Genomic DNA, 18,934 nt, shown 5'->3' with positions numbered 1-18,934 from the left:
CCTCCCAAGAAGTAAATTGCAAAAAAGTAAACCTTACATTTATTCATGTTGATTCTGTTCACATTCTTGTTGCAGTTGATAGAAAAATAGAAAGCCTAATCTAAAGAATACATTTCCCTATACAAATGGCTAGCTAATCCAGTGTCACGTGAGTGCAAGTATGATATATTGTTTCTACAGGAGAGACCTGTAGCAACGTCTGCCTCCGTGCAGGTCCATGTGGAAAGAGGAGAGAAGAGACAATGGCTACTGAAAGAGAAGGAGGAGGGGTCAGAGGGCAGTCCCCATGTTCAGACAAAGAGGAGCATCCCATTCAAGAGATAACACTTACACACTTAGAGTAAATTAGTGCCCCCCCCCCCAATGTCCAGGCATGCTGAGTCACTCTCACTCCAACATAAAAAACGTTGGCACAGTTCCACTCTTCGTCCTACTGGTCTCTAAGGTTTGTGATGGTCTTCTGGAAACCTCACATCCGTCTCCTCCTTTTAGGGAAAGAGCTAGTGCTGTTCCTCCGCCCGCAGAGTCCGTCCTGTGAGGAGGTCTCTCTGAAAGTACTGGGGAGCTTTGAGCTTCAAGACATGGGACCTGAATATGACAATGGCTGCGAGCAGGTACGCTTCTCTGTGCTGTCCACCGACAGCGGGATTGAGCGGGACCTCCCCATGCCAGATGATGAAGTTCCTGAGGCCGAGCGCTCCAGGCTCCAGAGGAAGGGGGGCATCAAGAAGAGGGCTGCTCCTCTAGACTGCTTATCACTCCTACAGACTGGCCCCAACGGGCAAGGTGCAAAGCCCGCTGGGAAACTGCACCGGAGATGCGGAGGCAGTGTCATGGAACCCATCGCTCGGATGAAAAGACTGCACACGGCTCGAGTCTTGGTGCTAGGCGACGACAGAGTTTTGGCGCGCCTTGTCCAGGCCTATTACTGCTTGAGGTAAATAGTCATTCTTTACAAGTCTGGGGAAAGGCATTTCATAGGCAGTGGCAGAAAAGGGTCTTGCAGCCTGTGGGACGGAGACTCACTGAGGATGCTTTAGAACTCCACAGATGCTTAAGTAAGTGGTTAAAATGAGTTATTAATAGGAAAGCAGGAAGACACATTATCATGTTAACGAAAATGAATTGGGTATTTTGGCTTCCAACTGGAGTACTTGAAGCATTACCTTCTTCCATACTTAGAGTTGCCAACCTCCAGGTACTAGCTGGAGATCTCCTGCTATTACAACGGATCTCCAGCCGATAGAGATCAGTTCCCCTGGAGGAAATGGCCGCTTTGGCAATTGGAGTCTATGGCGTTGAAGTCCCTCCCCTCCCCAAACCCTGCTCTCCTCAGGCTCCTCCCCAAAAACCTCCCACCGGTTGCAAAGAGGGACCTGGCAACCCTATCCATACTTCCAGCTGACCAGTTAAGTCCCTCCTCACAAGCCCTGTTCTCTGTCCCCTGCCTGCAGAGGTGAGGCGTAGGGGTACCAGCATCCAGGTGGGGTGTGGAGATCTCCCAAAATTACAACTGATCTGTGGACTATGGAGATCAGTTCCCCTGGGAAAAAAATGTCTGCTTTGGAAAGTACAGTCTATGGCATTATGCCCTGCTGAGGTCCCTACCTAGTAGGGTTGCCAACCTCCAGGTAATAGCTGGAGATCTCCTGCTATTATAACTGATCTCCAGCCAATACAGATCCGTTCACCTGGAGAAAATGGTCACTTTGGCAATTGAACTCTATGGCATTGAAATCCCTCGCCTCCCCAAACCCCACCCTCCTCAGACTCTGCCCCAAAAATCTCCCGCCGATAGCAAAGAGGGACCTGGCAACCCTACTACCTAGGCCCTTCGCCCAAATCTCCCAAGAATTTCCCAACCCTGAGCTGACAACCCTAGTAAGGCAGATAGCTTCCCTTTGAGGCCTCCCTTGTGCTGACTGTACTGTCTTTTAGGTGCCAGACTAAAATGTTCCTTTTTACCCAGGCTTTTAGTTAGGGGCTGATCTTTTAAATTGTTTTCAATTTGCACCAGCCTGTTGTGTGAGACTCTTTTTAAGCTGTTAAACACGTGCTGCACTTAGGCTCTGGCTGTGTGTTTTTTTTAAAAAAATGTTAATAGTTTTCTAGTTGTGTGTGTGGGGGGGTTGTTGTTACTTTTTAATCTTTTTGTTGTTTTTATCATGTTTTACTTATAAGCTGCCTTGAGCAGATTCCCTGGAGAGGTGGCATAGAACTGTTCTAAATAACAAACAATAAATCTTTCAGAAAGTCTAATGGGGGAATAAGGGAGAGGATTAAGGTTGCTAACCTCCAGGTACTAGCTGGAGATCTCCTGCTATTACAACTGATCTCCAGCCGATAGAGCTCAGTTCCCCTGGAGAAAAAAGGCCGCTTTGGCCATTGGACTCTATGGCACTGAAGTCCCTCCCCTCCCCAAACTCCGCCCTCCTCAGGCTCCGCCCCCAAAACCTCCCACCGGTGGCCAAGAGGGACCTAGTAACCCTAGAGAGGATGCCAAGAGGCTTTGTAGAGAATAGTGACATCTCTCCTGGTAGGGTTGCCAGGTCCTCTTTGCCATCAGCAGGAGATTTTTGGGGCGAACCCTGAGGAAGGCGGGGTTTGGGGAGGGGAGGCACTTCAGTGCCATTGAGACCTATTGCCAAAGCAGCCATTTTCTCCAGGGGAACTGATCTCTATCGGCTGGAGATCAGTTGAAATAGCAGGCGATTTCCTGCCACTCCCTGGATGTTGACAACCCTACCTCCTGGCCACCTCAGTAATGTCTCTAGCAGGATAACATGAGGTTATCCTGCTAAAGACATTACTGGGGTGGCCGTACAAATCCTTGAGAACTATGTATTTTTCTCATTCCCAGGAAGCGGGAGAGCAGACGTGCTTATCTTACACCCAGGCTGAAAGTGCAGTTTTATTATGTGCCTGTGATGGAAGAACAGCCCAGCTCTTGCCCCACAGAGGTATGTACAGTATTGACTCTAAAGCTGGGTACCCAACGTTGGGTGGAGAAAGATAAAATAATGTTATATAGAAATATATTTATTTTAAGGTGCTTATATCAGGGTTAAAAAACATTAAAAATGATACAAACAAGGCTCAATAGCAAATGATAGGTTGATAAACTTTAACCACACACTGTACACGTTTTGGCCAACTGGGCTTCAGTGGTCAGATAAAAACCCACACAATGCACACACAAACAATATACAAATATATCACATTTAAAATTAAAAGACAGAATTATAAAAGCCCAGGTATGTTTGTAGGGTATATATCAATTTTCAAATTTGAAAGCCCACTAGGTGGGATACTTACAAGTTGTTCTACTCTGGGCTATATTAGTCTCCCATACAGAGTGTTCATGCTAGTATCAACCTGATAAAATGGCCAGCTCTGGGTTGGGAATTACCTGGAGATTTTTGGGGTGGAGCCTGAGGAGGGCGGGGTTCAACGAGGGGAGGGACTTCAATGCCATAGAGTCCCATGGCCAAAGCAGCCATTTTCTCCAGGGAAACTGATCTCTGTCACCTGGAGATCGGTTGTATTAGTGGGAGATCTCCAGCCACCACCTGGCAGTTGGAAACCCTAGAAGATCCTTCTTTTGCCACAGTTCTGCACTATGAGGATCTCCTGACACGTTTCTCTTGTTGCAGGAATGCGCTCTGCCTGACCTGACAGAGCCTTGTGAGTTGGCTGCTTATCTTGGAAGAGTTGATCCATGGTACGAGAGCAATGTCAACACCCTGTGTCACATGATTCCGAAGCTGGCCACCATGGTAGGAGAGGAGCCCTTTCCTTCTGCTTGTATTCCCCAGAAACAGTAATGAGGCTTTACTGCCCTGTTCTCCTGATGGTTAAAGGAACAATCAAAGCCTCTCTCACTGAGAATGGTACTTGGTCAGGAATGTGCACCAAAATTATAAGCTTGTTATGGACAAAGGCTTCCTTTTCCTGGACTGAAATGTAGTTCTGTTCACATCCTTGCAGATGAAAGGCCAGCCCCTCCTCCCCGACTCACATCCCTGCATTCAGCTTTGCTAGGCCATGAAACTATCAAGGGGGGAACAGCAAGAACTAACAATCACACACTGTAAAGATAATGATATTGTGGGTGCCTCTCTTGTTCATGGCCCCCTAGCAGCTGTTGGAATGTAGGTGTAGGAATTCCTACACCCTTTGCAAGTAGGGTTGCCAACCTCCAGGGGGTGGCTGGAGATCTCCTGCTATTACAACTGATCTCCAGGCAACAGAGATCAGTTCCCTTGGAGAAAATGGCCACTTTGGCAACTGGACTCCATGGCATTGAAGCCCCTCCCCTCTCCAAATCCCTCCCTCCTCAGACTCCAGCCCCAAAATCAAGTTTTTCCCAGCCTGGAACTGGCAACCCTACTTGCAAGTGTAGGAATGGCTGGTAGCTGTACACATGGTTTGGACTGATGCAACTGTTCTCGACCCTGCAGCCCTCTTCTTCAAGCAAAACTTCAGTCTCTGAACTGTTCATCATTGATGTGATTGCATATTATGTACGTCTGGGTTTGCAGCCAGTATACTTCCAAGTATACACTGTGAAGGTGAGTTGCCTCTCATGTAAGTGTTGTGAAGTTTGCTATCCATTTGAACAAAACATTACAATTCCATTCTCTGCAAACATAGACTTGGATCCTATGGAATGTACACATAAGAATATGATTCTTTCCCACCTACCACCAGTAGCCTCACAAGCTGATGCTGGAGGTGGAGGCTGTGGGAACTGCATAGACAAATATCATACTGCCCAGCATGCTGCACCAAAGAAGAGAAAGGGGAGGGGACCTTCCTCTGGTTCTCTGGCCTTTTATGCATGGGTTGGATCTCCCTGGGTTGGACCTGGGTTCATTGCACATTAATGTAACCTGATCTGGGGAAAACTGTATGCATTGGCTTGAATGATCAGGGATGAAACTGTGTCCTAATCGAGCCATGAATACAGAAAAGCAGTCTCCCAAGCTCAAATCAAGTCCCACCCCTTTAAATGCTGCTCTGTGATTGGCTTACTTCACAGTGCTTCCCATGAGAGAAGATTTCCTTCCCCCCAAACCCAACTGCCACATAAAAAAGCATTTTAAGAACAAAAAAACAAAAAACGGAGCAATCTGAAAGAAGTGGGTGGGGAGAAAAATACAAGCATTGCTTTTAAAACGCCTTTCTTTTGCTCAGAAAGAACTCCGAGGTAGCAGGAAGCACTTGAATCCCCGCCTCTTTACACACTGCTTCGTGATTGGCTGTGAGAGAAGCCAATCTTCTGTGCTTCCCCTTAATGCAGTATGCATGTTCTGTGACTCCGGAATGAGCCAGGATGAACGGTTTAATTTGGGCCAGAAGAGGAATGGGAAAAGCCGGGTTCGTTTTGCGTTGAAACATTGTTGAGCTTCCAAGGAATGAGATAGCGTGCATAATGAAAAAATTGATCCTGGCTGAAACAGGGAATAAAGGAGGTTAAAGCGACCATGCATAAATGACCTCTCTGTCCTTACAGCAGCCCACTGGGTTGTGTGGCTTTGTGTCCATGAAAGTCCCACAAACTCCAGTATCAGCATTTTTGAAATCTCAGGGGGCTTCCAGGGGAAGAGAGGTAGAAAAGGACTATATCTTTACCTATGCACTACATAGGATCCAAGCCTGCCTATTCTGTCAGGTAAGGAATGATGCCCTGAAAGTTTCTTTTTGCCTTACAGCTTGTCTTCAAGAATGCAGGTCTAGAACCAGCTGAGGACATCTTCCTCATAGAACTGCGTGTAGCCCTGGAAGAATTCGACCCCTCCAGAGGTCTGACTCTTATTCCAAGGATCCCCCAGCTATCACATAGCTCTTTTCAACTTAGGTTTATTTACAACATTTTTTACAACCGTTTCCCACTATAATGGCTCCAAAGCAATTCACAGTAACAGTAATTTAGCCATCAATTCAATCAACAATTACACAACAAAAAAAGCTGAACAACAAACAGCAGATAAAAATAATAAGCAGAGGTTTCAGCATTTTCCCTCATCACTCAGGCTTGTTCCTCAAGTACATGAAAGGCTTGAAAAAGGAGTCAGCAGCTTAATTGGCCATTGGGAGATACAGCCAGGTGTGTGTTCTTTTGTGACATCATCAGTCACAAAACTCATTGGTGCTATCATTTATCCTTGTGCATATAAAAGTATCCAGCGCACCATGTTCTTACTCAAACCCTGTAGAGTGCCTTTTGTTAGGAGATGGGGAAAATATCCTGTGTTTCAACATTCACCTCTCACAATTAATCTTAACTGGAAAAAACCAAGTATTGTTATCCCAACTCACCGCGATCTTCTTCTCCAGACAGTCTGCTGATGAAGAAGAAAACTACGGTAGAGATTCCTGGTGCAGATGTTTCACTCGTGTATAAAAAGGTGAGAGAATTAAAAGTGTTGCAAAGACTGAGCTTCTCACCAATACGGGCAATTCCTTGCTGAAATCACCAGCCACAAGGATTGTTTGTAGTGCAGAATCTCAGGCAAAAACAGGGATGCGATTGGGCAAGAATGAACCAGAAATGGAAATTGTCATGGAATGCTGGCAATATCTTGCTCCTACGTTGATAACTAAGCTCGCAGTACTGCTATAACTTGTCACTTGCTTTCACCACTAGCCCGGAAAGTACAGATACCGCTGCAGCTTTGTTGGCTTTCCACAGTCATGTGTTCAGAAAACTTAAATGTTCCAAATGATAAAGAGAACTACAAAGTCTATTAGCTTGCCTTGTCTTTTCTTTATTTATCTCACAAGAATTTCCTGTCTTTTGGTTCCCCATCTGATTACTGTGCTAACCAATTATCACGTTAAAATGATAAAGTGCTGCCTACAGTAAGAAATGAGCAGCATTTCAAAATCTTAACACCAGTCATTGTATGCCATATGGCTGAAACATGAATGTCAGAGCAACGTTTAATAAAGACCCTTTATCTAAAAACCAAAGTGATTTTAACCTGTGATTTCTTTCCTGAACAATTTTGTTAAAATTACTAGGAATTCTTGTAGACAAAAGTGCTGTGTAGAGGAAGTAAAAGCAATGATTCTCAACAGTCTGCCTTGGATCTACTAGAACGTTTCTGTGGATTAAAGGATTTCCACTTGCAGAACATGACTTCCTCCCCTCCTCTTCCCCCTAAAGACTAAAATGCCCCTCCCCAGAAGCAATGGGTGGGGGGAAGGGGAGGATGAGAAAGTTGTCCTCCACAGGCCAAAATGCTCTGATAGGTGCAATCCTGTGAACAAAAGTTTTATTCTTTCTGCAGGGAACAACCTGCTAGTTTTATCTTTGACCCGTTACACATGATGCCAGAATTCAATGCAGAATTTTAGTACATAATTATCAGCTGCTTCGCCACAGCTCAGGTTCCAGGCCCATATCTGCAATAAAAATCTAGGTCTGGGAAGTTTGCTGGAGAAAAACAGCAAGAAGGAACAGCATTAGAAGAGAAAAGCAATAGATGAAGGAAAGGTTATGTGATGGAAAAGAGGATTTGGATACCTGCTGGAAAAAACATGGCTTATAGGAAGTTGGATGGGGAAAGCGGTAGGCAAGGCTAATTCTGCACTGGAAATTGTGCCCTCCACTTAGCAAAGGAGAAGCAGACCTTATTAGATTTTCCAAATATAACATATTTTGTACACCCAGCTACAGAAAGAAACAAAGAATCATAAACAAAGAAACAATGAGTCTCATAAAATGCACAAGGAAACACTTTCTCTTATTAATTTTTTATTAATCCAAAATATTATAGACAATACCCAGTACTCAGTCAGTTTATCCAAACATTTTAAATTATTTCACGGGGCTCCCTGATGATATGTTGATTTATGCAGCCATTTCACTCGGTGGAACTATTCACCTTCTGAAGGAGATTTTAACATTTTCCATTTTACTGCTATTGCCAGTTTAGCAGTGATAAGTATGCTCAGGGCAACATTCAGTTTTAAATAACCCAGCAGAATAACTTTTGGATCAAAGGTTATATTACAACCCAGTGTTTCATTAACAAACTTAACTACTGATTTTTAAAAGTTTGAGTTTTTGAACATGACCAAAAATATGTTTAAAAAATCTGCCATGGATGAGCCACAATGCAAACAACGATCCTGTGTATTTCTGTCGATAGTTGCTAATCTGTGTGCAGTGAGATACCACTGAAACAAACTTTTAGAAAAATTTTCTTTAAACTCTTAGAAATACATGTAAAAGTAAATGTAGTTCCCTATGCAAGCACCAGGTCATTTCTGACCCATGGGGTGACATCGCATCACGACGTTTACTAGGCAGACTGTGTTTATGGGGTGGTTTGTCATTGCCTTCCCCAGTCATCTACACTTACCTCCATCAAGCTGGGTACTTATTATCAACTTCAGAAGGATGGAAGGCTGAGCCAACCTTGAGTCAGCTACCTGAAACTGACTTCCTTCAGAGGAGAACAGGAGAAGATTGAGAGGGGATATGATAACCATCTTCGAGTACTTGAAGAGCTGTCATATAGAGGATGGTGCCGAGTTGTTTTCTGTTGCCCCAGAGGGTTGGACCAGAACCAACGGGTTGAAATTAAATCAAAAGAGTTTCCGTCTAGACATTAGAAAGAATTTTCTAATAGTTAGAGCAATTCCTCAGGTGGTGGTGAACTCTCCTTCCCTGGAGGTTTTTAAGAGGAGGTTAGATGGCCATCTGTCAGCAATGCTGATTCTGTGACCTTAGGCAGATTATGAGAGGGAAGGCATCTTGGCCATCTTCTGGTCACTAGGCGTGTTGGGGGGAGGTAGTTGTGAGTTTCCTGCATTGTGCAGGAGGTTGGACCCTGGTGGTCCCTTCCAACTCTATGATTCTAGGATCAAACTCAGACCATGAGCGGAGCTTTGACTGCAGTATTGCAGTTTACCAATCTGCGCCATGGGGCTCTCATAGAAATACTTGTAGGTATTAAATAATTCCAAATCTACCCCCATACCTCTAAATCAGTTTTGATTTGTAAGTCCCTGCTCCGTTTTCAAGTGTAAGTTAAAGAAGCACGTACACTAGAAAATTAAACAGGAACTTACAAATCAAATCTTTAGTAATAAAGAATAAGTTTTAGCAATTAAATTACCAAGTAAATTATGATCCCTGCTCCTTATTTGTTCTTGGTGGTGGTGGAAAGTGCCATCAAGTCACAGCTGACTTATGGTGACCTTGTAGGGTTTTCAAGGCAAGGGACGTTCAGAGGTGGTTTGCCATTGCCTGCCTCCACATCGTAACTCTGGTATTCCTGGGAGGGCTCCCATCCAAATACTAGCCAGTGCCGACCCTCCTTAGCTTCTGAGATTTGATGAGATCGGTCTAGCTTGGGCTATCCAGGTCAGGACTCGTAAATCACTATAATTCCCCAATGTCATGTTTGCCAAAGGTCTGATAGAAAGAAAACCTGGAATAATGGTGGTCTGCCCCCTAATTTTAAAACCATAATACCTGAGATTCTGTTACTAACAGATTGTTCATTACATTCAAATTGTTCTTTTTTCCAAATCCTAAAAGAATCTAGATTCTGAATTGGCAGTAATGGTTGTTTCTGGGCTTTGAAGAAATGCAGTGGATGTAGATGTTCTGCCTGTAGCTCTTTATTTATTATGTAGTTCTTCATTACATTTCTTCCCCTGCCTTCTTTTATAGGGTGCGTTTTCCCCGCTGACTTTTATAATCTCTCTGTAAATAGGTGAACTGCTAACGGGTACATTTTGAATGTATGCCATAGCTGAAAACCCTCATTTTCTAAAACTTGAATTAGGACCAGAATGTGGGTTGACTGGAACACAAGTGCTACTCCATTTTCTTAAAAGAAAGTACAAAAATTAAGAAGTCAAAGCAGTGGAACTGACTCAGAGATTAAAATATTATGGAGGGCTTAGATTTAGAAGAATGTAATAAGCTATTAAATGAGTGGTTTGTACTGGTGGCCTCTGTGCTGTGTGGCATATGGGTTTCCATTAAGCACTGAGGCATTTATCACTGTGAAAAATAAAAGTGGTCTTTGTGTCTAGGTTTTGCTGAGTAGCCGCGAGAAAGAGGAGACAGCTGCCTTGCGATCCACAGGCTTGGTTATGAAAGCCATTCCCTCAAATGATACCGAAGGTAAAGACAATAGGGTAGCAGACACATCTATATGCTGAGGTTTCAGTGTTTATTCATTAAGGACTTCTAGCTGTGAACTCTGACACTCTAGATGACCCTCTCCCCCAATCATTTTTCCCTATTAACATGATGCATGCATGTTTGCTGAGACAGTTCCCATTACCTTGTTTCCTTCCCTAAATAAGTAAAAGGTAAAGGTAATCCCCAGTGCAAGCACCAGATCATTACTGACCCATGGGGTGATATCACATCCCAATGTTTACAGGATGGTTTGCCATTGCCTTCCCTAGTCCCTAAATAAGGGAGTGTGAAATCACAGCCTTGATGAAAGGGATAATCTTGTTTCGGAAGTGAATACGATAGAGGTTTTTTTCTGCTAGAGCAAAAAAAAAATTGGTTGCATTGTCTACTTCCATTCTGGAGACTAGAACAACTACTTAAATAAGAGGGAAAGAAACAAGGTCTACAAAATGCCAAGAATGTTTGCAGGGTAATGTCCTCCCTTACTTTGCGGCACTCCTGACCTTAAAGATTCAGCTTGACTGACACAAAACCAAGGGCCAATGTGTTTTTAATTGCTGCAGGGTAAGTCCCATTTTCCCCTTGGCTTCACTCATCAAATGATACACCTACTTGCACCTAATGCTGACTTTCACCTGCAAAGAATGAATGAGACTGAGAAGAATAGCTCCTGATGGGTGTGCTCTTGCACGAACCCAGTGTTTCACAGCTGTGCAGTAAACAGGCACTAAAGTAATTTTAAAAGTAAATATTATTTTAAAAATAAATCATAAATAGGCTTTGGTTATCTCTATTGAGGCCAGAAGCACCATCCAGTAGGTGCTCGAGAAACTCATGCGCCCACATTCCAAGCAATACTTAAAAGCACAGCAGCACTACTAATAGGATTGCCAGGTCCCTCTTGTCCACCGGTGGGAGGTTTTTGGGGCGGAGCCTGAGGAGGGTGGGGTTTGGGAAGGGGAGGGACTTCAATGCCATAGAGTCCAATTGCCAAAGCGGCCATTTTCTCCATGTGAACTGATCTCTCAGCTGGAGATCAGTCGTAATAGCAGGAGATCTCCAGCTAGTACCTGGAGGATGGCAACCCTAGCTACTAACAGGGAGGCTTGTGATTGCCTGTATTCTACAGGATTGTACTGTATTCTAGAGCTCCCTGTGGCTACTACGACTAACAACAGGGTCAGCAATGCTTGTTCAGAGAACACTTTGGGTCTCTAAATCTGCTATTAGGCCAAGGTATGGAGCATCCCTTGTTGACGCCTCACTGTCTCATTATTGTTCCATTGCAGATCTGGTGTGCTTGAATGTCAACATTGCTGAAATTGTAAAGACCGCCAACCTCTCAGGACGATCATATTCTGTAAGTGGCACTCTGACTAGTCAGGATTATGATCTTGGTGGTTCCTGAAAGGAATGATTGGTGGGACTCCTAAGCAATCTGTAGTAGGAAACTAGAGACAAATACAATATGTTGAATACTGTTTGTGGAATTTATCCCAGGCATTTAGGATAAGCTAGGGAGATGCTCTAAACGTTTTTGAAACTATAAATTGGCAAATCTGAGGGAAGGGCTGTAGCTCAGTGGTAGACTCCACCACCAGTATCACCAGTTAAAAGGATCAGGTAGAAGGTGGTATGAATAGGGTTGCCAGGGCCCCCCTCTCCTCCAGCGGGAGGCTTTTGGGGCTGAGGGATCATGTGGCTGCGCCAGCATATGCACGTGTCACTTCTGGTTTACACCCAGAAGTGATGCATCGCGAGGGGCCTTTTACCACTCTGTCAAGGACAGAGCCTACCCACCTCAGCCAGGCAGGGTCACCTCTTTTCTGAAATGAGCCCAAAATAAAAGTTGCTTTCGAAAACCAGAACACTGGGCCCGGGACTCCTCCCTTGCCCAATGGGTATTCGCTGCCACCAGCCCTCAAATCAAGCATCCAGTATCTCCAGGCAGAGGTTAAGGGCAGCCTCTGCCTGCTGGCTCTAAATTAAAGCACACGCCTCTCCTGTAGGGTAGGGACCCGCCAGGCGAGAGTTGCACCAGCAAAAGTTTTAAAGTTTTAGTCTCACACTCACACACACAAGGCACTTAGATTTAGGCTTGGGATCCCAAAGGCAAAAGACACAGCCAATTAAAAGGCTAATGATTTATTTTATAAGATTTATGCTGGTTACAGGAAAGGTTTCATGGAGTGTTAAGCAAGAAAATAATAAACAGTTTAGCATAGCTTAACATACATATTTAGGTTTCTAAGGTTCCAAAGATTGGCAAGGCTTTCTCAAAGCAATGTTCATATATTTACCAGTTTCAAAAGTTCTTTCAGCATACAAGAGTTCCAAAAGCTGTCCAAACGTTTCTCCAAAAGGTCAATCCGACCAGAGTTTCCCCTGAGGGCCAAAATCAAAATGGGTTCTGATGCCGCCCGTACAGCTCTCCTGCTGTACCCCATGCATGGCTCAAGACTGGTCTGTCTTTATATTTGTTTTCTCAATGGCATGCGCTCATAAAAGGCCAATCAGAAAACGAAAGTAATTTTGCTGTTAATTAATCGCTTGGTCAGAATGCTGACTCACTAACTAACGTATTCAGGTGACGAAGCCTGCAGAACTCCCTGCACCTGAATGTCGTCACAATGATTGACCGATTAGTTACCGTGATAATGCACGGCCTTGCATTCCAAAAGGGGAGAGAAGGCCTTAACGAGAACCAGCTGGGGCCTATCTTGCTCCCTCCGCCAAAGCAGTTTTCAAAAGGAAACATTTTTACTGTTTCAATTTCACAAAAATCATAGGCATATAGCCTGAACCAAGAAAATCATGAAACCCAAGAAATTGAGGGACCTCAACTTCTTGACACACTCAAACCCCCAGTTTGAGTGATAAAGGGCTCCTTGCAATGTGGCACTTCCGGGTGTAAACGCATTGTAAGGGGCCTTTTGCCACTCAAACTGAGAGTTTGAGTGGTAAAGGCCCCTTGCAATGCATTTACACCCGGAAGTGCCACATCGCAAGGGGCCCTTTACCATTCAAATTCACAGTTTGAGTGGTATCAGAGAAGAGGAGTTGGTTTTTTATATGCCGACTTTCTCTGCCACTTAAGGGAGAATCAAACCAGCTTACAATCACCTTCGCTTCCCCTCCCCACAACAGATACCCTGTGAGGTAGGTGAGGCTGAGAGAGTGTGACTAGCCCAAGGTCACCCCAGCTGGCTTCGTGTGTAGGAGTGGGGAAACAAATCCAGTTCACCAGATTAGCCTCCACCGCTCATGCGGAGGAGTCGGGAATCAAACCCGGTTCTCCAGATCTCTGCTCCACCGCTCCACTCCATCGTTCTTAACCACTGCACCACGCTGGCTCTCATATAAGGCCCCTCGCGATGCAGCACTTCTGGTTGTAAAGTGATGTGCCTAGGTGCTTGTGCACATTTGCCCGCTGACCCTCAGGTGGTCGGCGGGCAGGGGGGTGGATTGGCGGGGGTTTGCCTGCCACCACCGGGCACCTGGCAACCCTAGGTATGAAAGACCTCTGCCTGAGATCCTGGAGAGCTGCCGAGAGACTGAGTACACAGTGTTGACCTTGATAGACTAATGATCTGATTCAATATGAGTCAACTTCATGGTCTTTATTAATGAACAATCTTTGGATTTTACATAAAAACTGCCATTTTTGATTTTCCATCCTGTTGACCAAACCTGTTCTATTATTAGATTTAATTAGCTAAACAGATATGTCTCAGTGTGGATTGTTTTTAATTCCAAAGCTTTATAATAAAGTCAGCTTTGTAGAACTGGATTGCTCCTTCATTTACCTATCGCTGCTTTAGTATAGCAAATTTTGTTTTCTTTTGCTAACATAGTTTATTTAAAATAGGTTAATATTATGCTACCATATTCAGAAAATCAGTAAAAAGGTTATTAGCCCAAAGCCCTCAAGCATATACTATATGTCTTATTTGGATTTGGTCTTGGCTGAGAAAAGTTCGACTTTTTAATGCATATTTCTTGTTTCATGTTTATAATAGCATGTTACAAACAGGATTCGAACACGCAACATCAAAATGCAAAGCACAGAACAAAGGTCCTTCACTGTGTGCCTGGACAAGGACTCCAGAAGAGTGTACAAGAATGTGATTGGGTAAAGCCACTTAAGGAGCTATTTATTATTAACTTTTCTCTTGGGTTTTCCCCTCCCCCAATCAAATCCTCACACGGTGAACATAAAGACATAAGATCATAAGAAAAACCATGCTGGATCAGACCAAGGTCCATCAAGTCTAGTAGTCTGTTCACCCTGTGGCCAACCAGGTGCCTCTAGGAAGCCCACAAACAAAATGACTGCAGCAGCATTATCCTGTGGCTTGATCCGGGTTTAATATCCAGTTGATGGGGAAGAAACAAGCTCCAGTTGTACAGGCACTGACGTTCAGATGTCATGGCAAATTGGAGCTTGATTGAAGACTTCTAAAACCAGGAAGAAAGTAGATTCCTTTGAAATGTAGTGTTGGATGAAAATGTTATGGATACCGTGGACCGCCAAAAAAACAAATCAGTGGGTTCTAGAGCAAATCAAACCTAAACTGTCCCTAGAAGCTAAAATGACTAAACTGAGGCTATCATACTTTGGTCACATTATGAGAAGACATGAGTCGCTGGAAAAGACAATAATGCTGGAAAAGTTGAAGGCAGCAGGAAAAGTGGAAGTCCAAATATGAGATGAAGCGACTCAAAGAAGGCAGCCATGGCCCTCAGTTTGCAGGACCTGAGCAAGGCTGTTACCGATAGGAAGTTTTGGAAGACACTGGGCAAAAACGCATGGTCCCTTTAGCCTCCTTAATTCCCTGTTTCAGCCAGGATTCAGCCAGGATCGAACACACATACGGCGAAAACGCATGCGCTCGATCCTGGCTGAATCAGGGAATAAAGGAGGCTAAAGTGACCGTGCGTTTTCGCCCACTGATTCATAGGGTTGGCATGAGTCGGAAGAGACTTGGCGCCACTTAACACACACAAAACCAGGAAGCTTCAGTTACATTCTGAATGGGGGGGGGGGGAATACAGAAATGCAAGAAGACACAGAAATGCAAGGAGGCTGAGTTATGCAGATCATAAACAAATCAGTTTCTTTTTGACGACTGAATATAGCCTTTACAGCTCCACGTGGCCATCTCTTTTTCTGGTAACTCTTCAGATCTGGTTCCCTTTTCACTTTGCACCCCATAGCAGCCTCTCTTCAGCTCCGTTTCTCAACTACACCTTCTCTTTCCCTCTGCACCCTCTAGCATTCTCCTCTCCCCACACAAACTCTCCCTATTACCCAATTCCAAATGTCTTTCTACACCTATGTCTTCCATCTATATATCTAATTCCCAAGTGTGTCCCCTGTCTGTGGATACCTAAATCCGTGGACAGGGGGCACACTTACCCCAAACAGATTTTTCTTCAAACTTGAGGGACTACCCATGTTTGCAGAAACATCTGAAATCAACAATAAAATATATTGGGGGGGGGGGTTGCTCTAGGCTGGCTGGGTCAGCGGATGCCGGCTGCCACCCCAGGCTTGGCGGCAGTTGATAGCAGTAGCCGCTCAGCAGTGGTGGAGGAGAAGATCAGCTGTTGCGGACACCGGCTGCCCCCCTGGACTCAGCAGCAGCAGCGTAGGAGAACGTTGGCAGTGGCGCCAGGCCGGTGGCAGTGGACACTGAAAGCTGCCCTTGGGCACAGCAGGAGTGGTGGAGGGGCTTGGAGCTGTGCCAGGCTTGGCAATAGGAGGGATATGGGATTTCCCCCCATGAGTCTCCTGCCCCCCACTGAGTAGTAAGGAGGGAATTGAGTTATCCCCCCCCCCCGCATGAGTCTCCTGCCCCTCCCACTGAGCGGTAAGGAGGGAATTGAGTGATTCCCCCTGCAGGTTTCCTGACCCCACCCCCACTGAGCATTGATAATTGCTATAGGATCTTTTCCACAGATCTTCCATTCACACCTAGTTTAAGCAGCAGATAGTATGAAGTTGCCTCTCGACCACTGCCAACTGATTTTTGTCTAGTGCAAATGTGGTGTGTGTGTGTGTTCAGAATATATTGGATAGCTTTGCTATGCTGTATGAGATGTGGTCTGCTCTTTCTGAATTTCAAACTCCCTCAGAGGTTTTCCCATAAAGCGGCTTTGTTTTCCAGAATGGAGTATTTAAATGTCACATCGGATTTTGATGTACAGTTTGTATATTGGTTAACGGATGATTATTTCTTTTCTTACAGCATTGAAGTTTCCCAATGTCTGGAACCTAGCTACTGCTTGCAAAAGACAAGAGCCAGGCGGACTAGCTTGCCAGGAGACGAAGATGTGGGACTGGCCAAATACTTACCCAAGTCTTTGTTACTTCCCATTAATACTTTTGCAGGCATAATTCAGTGAAGAAGCCGGCGATCAAAGCTATTCAAATCCTTTGTTGGGGTGTTATTGAATGCCCCAAAGCTTGGGGACTAAACAGAAAGGGCTCTAGAGGAAAAGCAAACCACTCTGCGGTAGGAAACAGCCCGGCCCAGTTCGGAGGTGAGAGGTTTTGTAATAGGGCAGATAATAAACTGGGGAACAGGTGCAAGAAGAAACAATGAGGTGTGAGATTTTCAACCAATTTTGGTGTGTTTTGCATAATAAGCCCAGGGAAAAAATCTTGTAAGGATAATTTACTTGAGGTTTTTTCTTATACCATGAAAGGCAAGAACAATACTTTTTGTTTTACCTTTCACCTCAAATTGTTATGGCAAATAAATGTTAGGGTGAATACATTTTCATTAAAATACTTAGGGACTCAACTCAGGATCATTGCTCTGTGGAATGAGGCCCCGTTCAAACAGGTTAGAGGTATGGATGCTGTTCTGTAGAATTGCCACAGGTTGATAATGCTCACCAGAACTCACATAGTGGATTCAAGTATTTTGTTAGAAAATCGTTGGGATAGGGTTGTATATACAAATCCATGAATTCCCATGGCATGCGACCAGTCAAGAAATACAAAATATACTTGGAAGCCAGACTACTTGAAAATGTGGAATGCATGGAAACTGTCCTATATACAGTAGTTGTGGGAAACTGCACAAAATTACCTATACCACAGACAGGACAAAATCTCTACAGCAGAACAAGAACATTTTCCCGTGAGAACTAGAACCTGTTTGTTTTATAGGGTGTTTTGACTGTGAAGTCAATCAAACATGGATGAGCAGCCTCCAGCACAGGTGGCATGGAGGGAAGGAGCTTGTGGCTCTTCGACTCTGGAACAGGAGGGTAATGTGGCTGAGTGTGCCATGTTGTGCTAGGCATAGCTTCCTGCTCTCTTTCTATGGCCTTTTACACATGGGTTGTTCCTGTCACTGTCACCCTGACTACTTCGGGTCTTCGTTTTAATTGTGCATGTATTTTCCAACCTTCAGAAGGCACCTTGCTCTCCCCTCGTGCTTTCCCCGTGTTTTCAGGATGCTGTTTTACCCCGAGTTTAAAGTATGCCTTGATCCCAAATTGAAAGCTGATCCTGTGCTTACTTGTCACTTCAGGTTTTTCTCCCCATGCCTATTAAGAACATAAGAAAGGCCCTGCTGGATCAGACCAAGTCCCATCAAGTCCAGCAGTCTGTTCACACAGTGGCCAACCAGGTGCCTCTAGGAAGCCTCCAAACAAGACGAGTGCAGCAGCACCATCCTGCCTGTGTTCCACCGCACCCAAAATAATAGGCATGCTCCTCTGATACTAGAGAGATACTATTCTCTGATACTATTCTCACTTTTCCCTCCCATGTGTCTGTCCCCCTCATCCAACCCCTCCCCTTGAAGCCATTTGTGAGTGCACTAGCGAGAGAAACCATGAGGATGCTTATTTGGTCAATTTTACAGCGAGTGTGGGTTAGTTTTAGATCGAACCGTTGAGAGAATGTTGAAATAATCACAAAAACCTATATAGCTGCTTTTGGTCAGTTTCACAGCTAGTGTGGATCAGTTTCAGTTCTGAGAAGAATGGAACAGAGTCAGGCAGATTTTCCGCCCTTCCCTATACGCATCCTCTTATAGGCATGAAAGCCTTTTGGGGGGGGGAGGGTTGTGAGTGCAAGTTTGCCAATGAGATGATGAATGTCACAAATGCCCATGCCAGTGTTTTTATGTTCTTATGGCCACTGCATTGTGTTCTGAAGAAACAAATTGGTCAGGGGGTGTTTTCTGGACCATTCTCTGCTTTGGCTGTAAAATGGCTACTCAGTTCAGATCAATTGAAAGAATCCCGCTGCAGGGCTTATGGGGGCTGGTGACGTATTTTTTAAAAAATACACTACAGGCAATTACAAAGCAGCATTTTCAGGGGGAAGGGACTCACATGTAATTTAGAAGTTCCACATTTTTGCTGGGGATGCATAATTGATCACAAGGTACTCCTGGAATTTCTTTGGGGCAAAAAGCCCCTGTGCATAGTTTTGAGAATTCGACTGCAAATACTGTGCAGTCAGAGAGCAGCAGATCCAGTGGAAACAGACCATGCATAAAAGGCCTATAAGCGCACTGCTTCTTTTCCTGCAGCTCAGTAGACTAGATGAAAAAGCCCCGCAAGTCTCAGGAAGCTGTATATTTATTGCAGTGTGCATTAGAGTGGGATTATCTTTGACCTTTACTTGTGGCACACTTGGCCACCATGAATTAGAGCAGAGATTGCATACATCTCACCAGCTGTCTGACAACTCATCTGCAGCTGTTCTTCTAAGCTGGAATCTTGCTAAACAACAGA

At 44.6% G+C, this 18,934-nt stretch overlaps 1 protein-coding gene across 1 annotated transcript in view; it reads left to right on the top strand.

Annotated features, from left to right (window-relative positions):
• Nucleotides 1-16,605, top strand: part of PIK3R6 (phosphoinositide-3-kinase regulatory subunit 6) — a 41,217-nt gene extending 24,612 nt beyond the window's left edge. Inside the window, exons 10-19 of the mRNA XM_056854949.1 lie at nucleotides 493-937; nucleotides 2,861-2,960; nucleotides 3,654-3,776; nucleotides 4,461-4,571; nucleotides 5,715-5,805; nucleotides 6,340-6,410; nucleotides 10,060-10,150; nucleotides 11,461-11,531; nucleotides 14,191-14,303; nucleotides 16,423-16,605. Of these exons, the coding sequence (XP_056710927.1) occupies nucleotides 493-937; nucleotides 2,861-2,960; nucleotides 3,654-3,776; nucleotides 4,461-4,571; nucleotides 5,715-5,805; nucleotides 6,340-6,410; nucleotides 10,060-10,150; nucleotides 11,461-11,531; nucleotides 14,191-14,303; nucleotides 16,423-16,579 (1,373 nt within the window). The 3' untranslated portion in view covers nucleotides 16,580-16,605. The remainder of the gene's footprint in view (nucleotides 1-492; nucleotides 938-2,860; nucleotides 2,961-3,653; nucleotides 3,777-4,460; nucleotides 4,572-5,714; nucleotides 5,806-6,339; nucleotides 6,411-10,059; nucleotides 10,151-11,460; nucleotides 11,532-14,190; nucleotides 14,304-16,422) is intronic.
• The last annotated feature ends 2,329 nt before the right edge of the window (nucleotides 16,606-18,934 follow it).

This window comes from Euleptes europaea, chromosome 1, assembly GCF_029931775.1.
Source record: "Euleptes europaea isolate rEulEur1 chromosome 1, rEulEur1.hap1, whole genome shotgun sequence".
NCBI classification, from domain to species: Eukaryota; Metazoa; Chordata; class Lepidosauria; order Squamata; family Sphaerodactylidae; genus Euleptes; species Euleptes europaea.
Note: the sequence above shows the minus strand (reverse complement) of the source record. Positions and strands in the feature narration are given on the sequence as shown.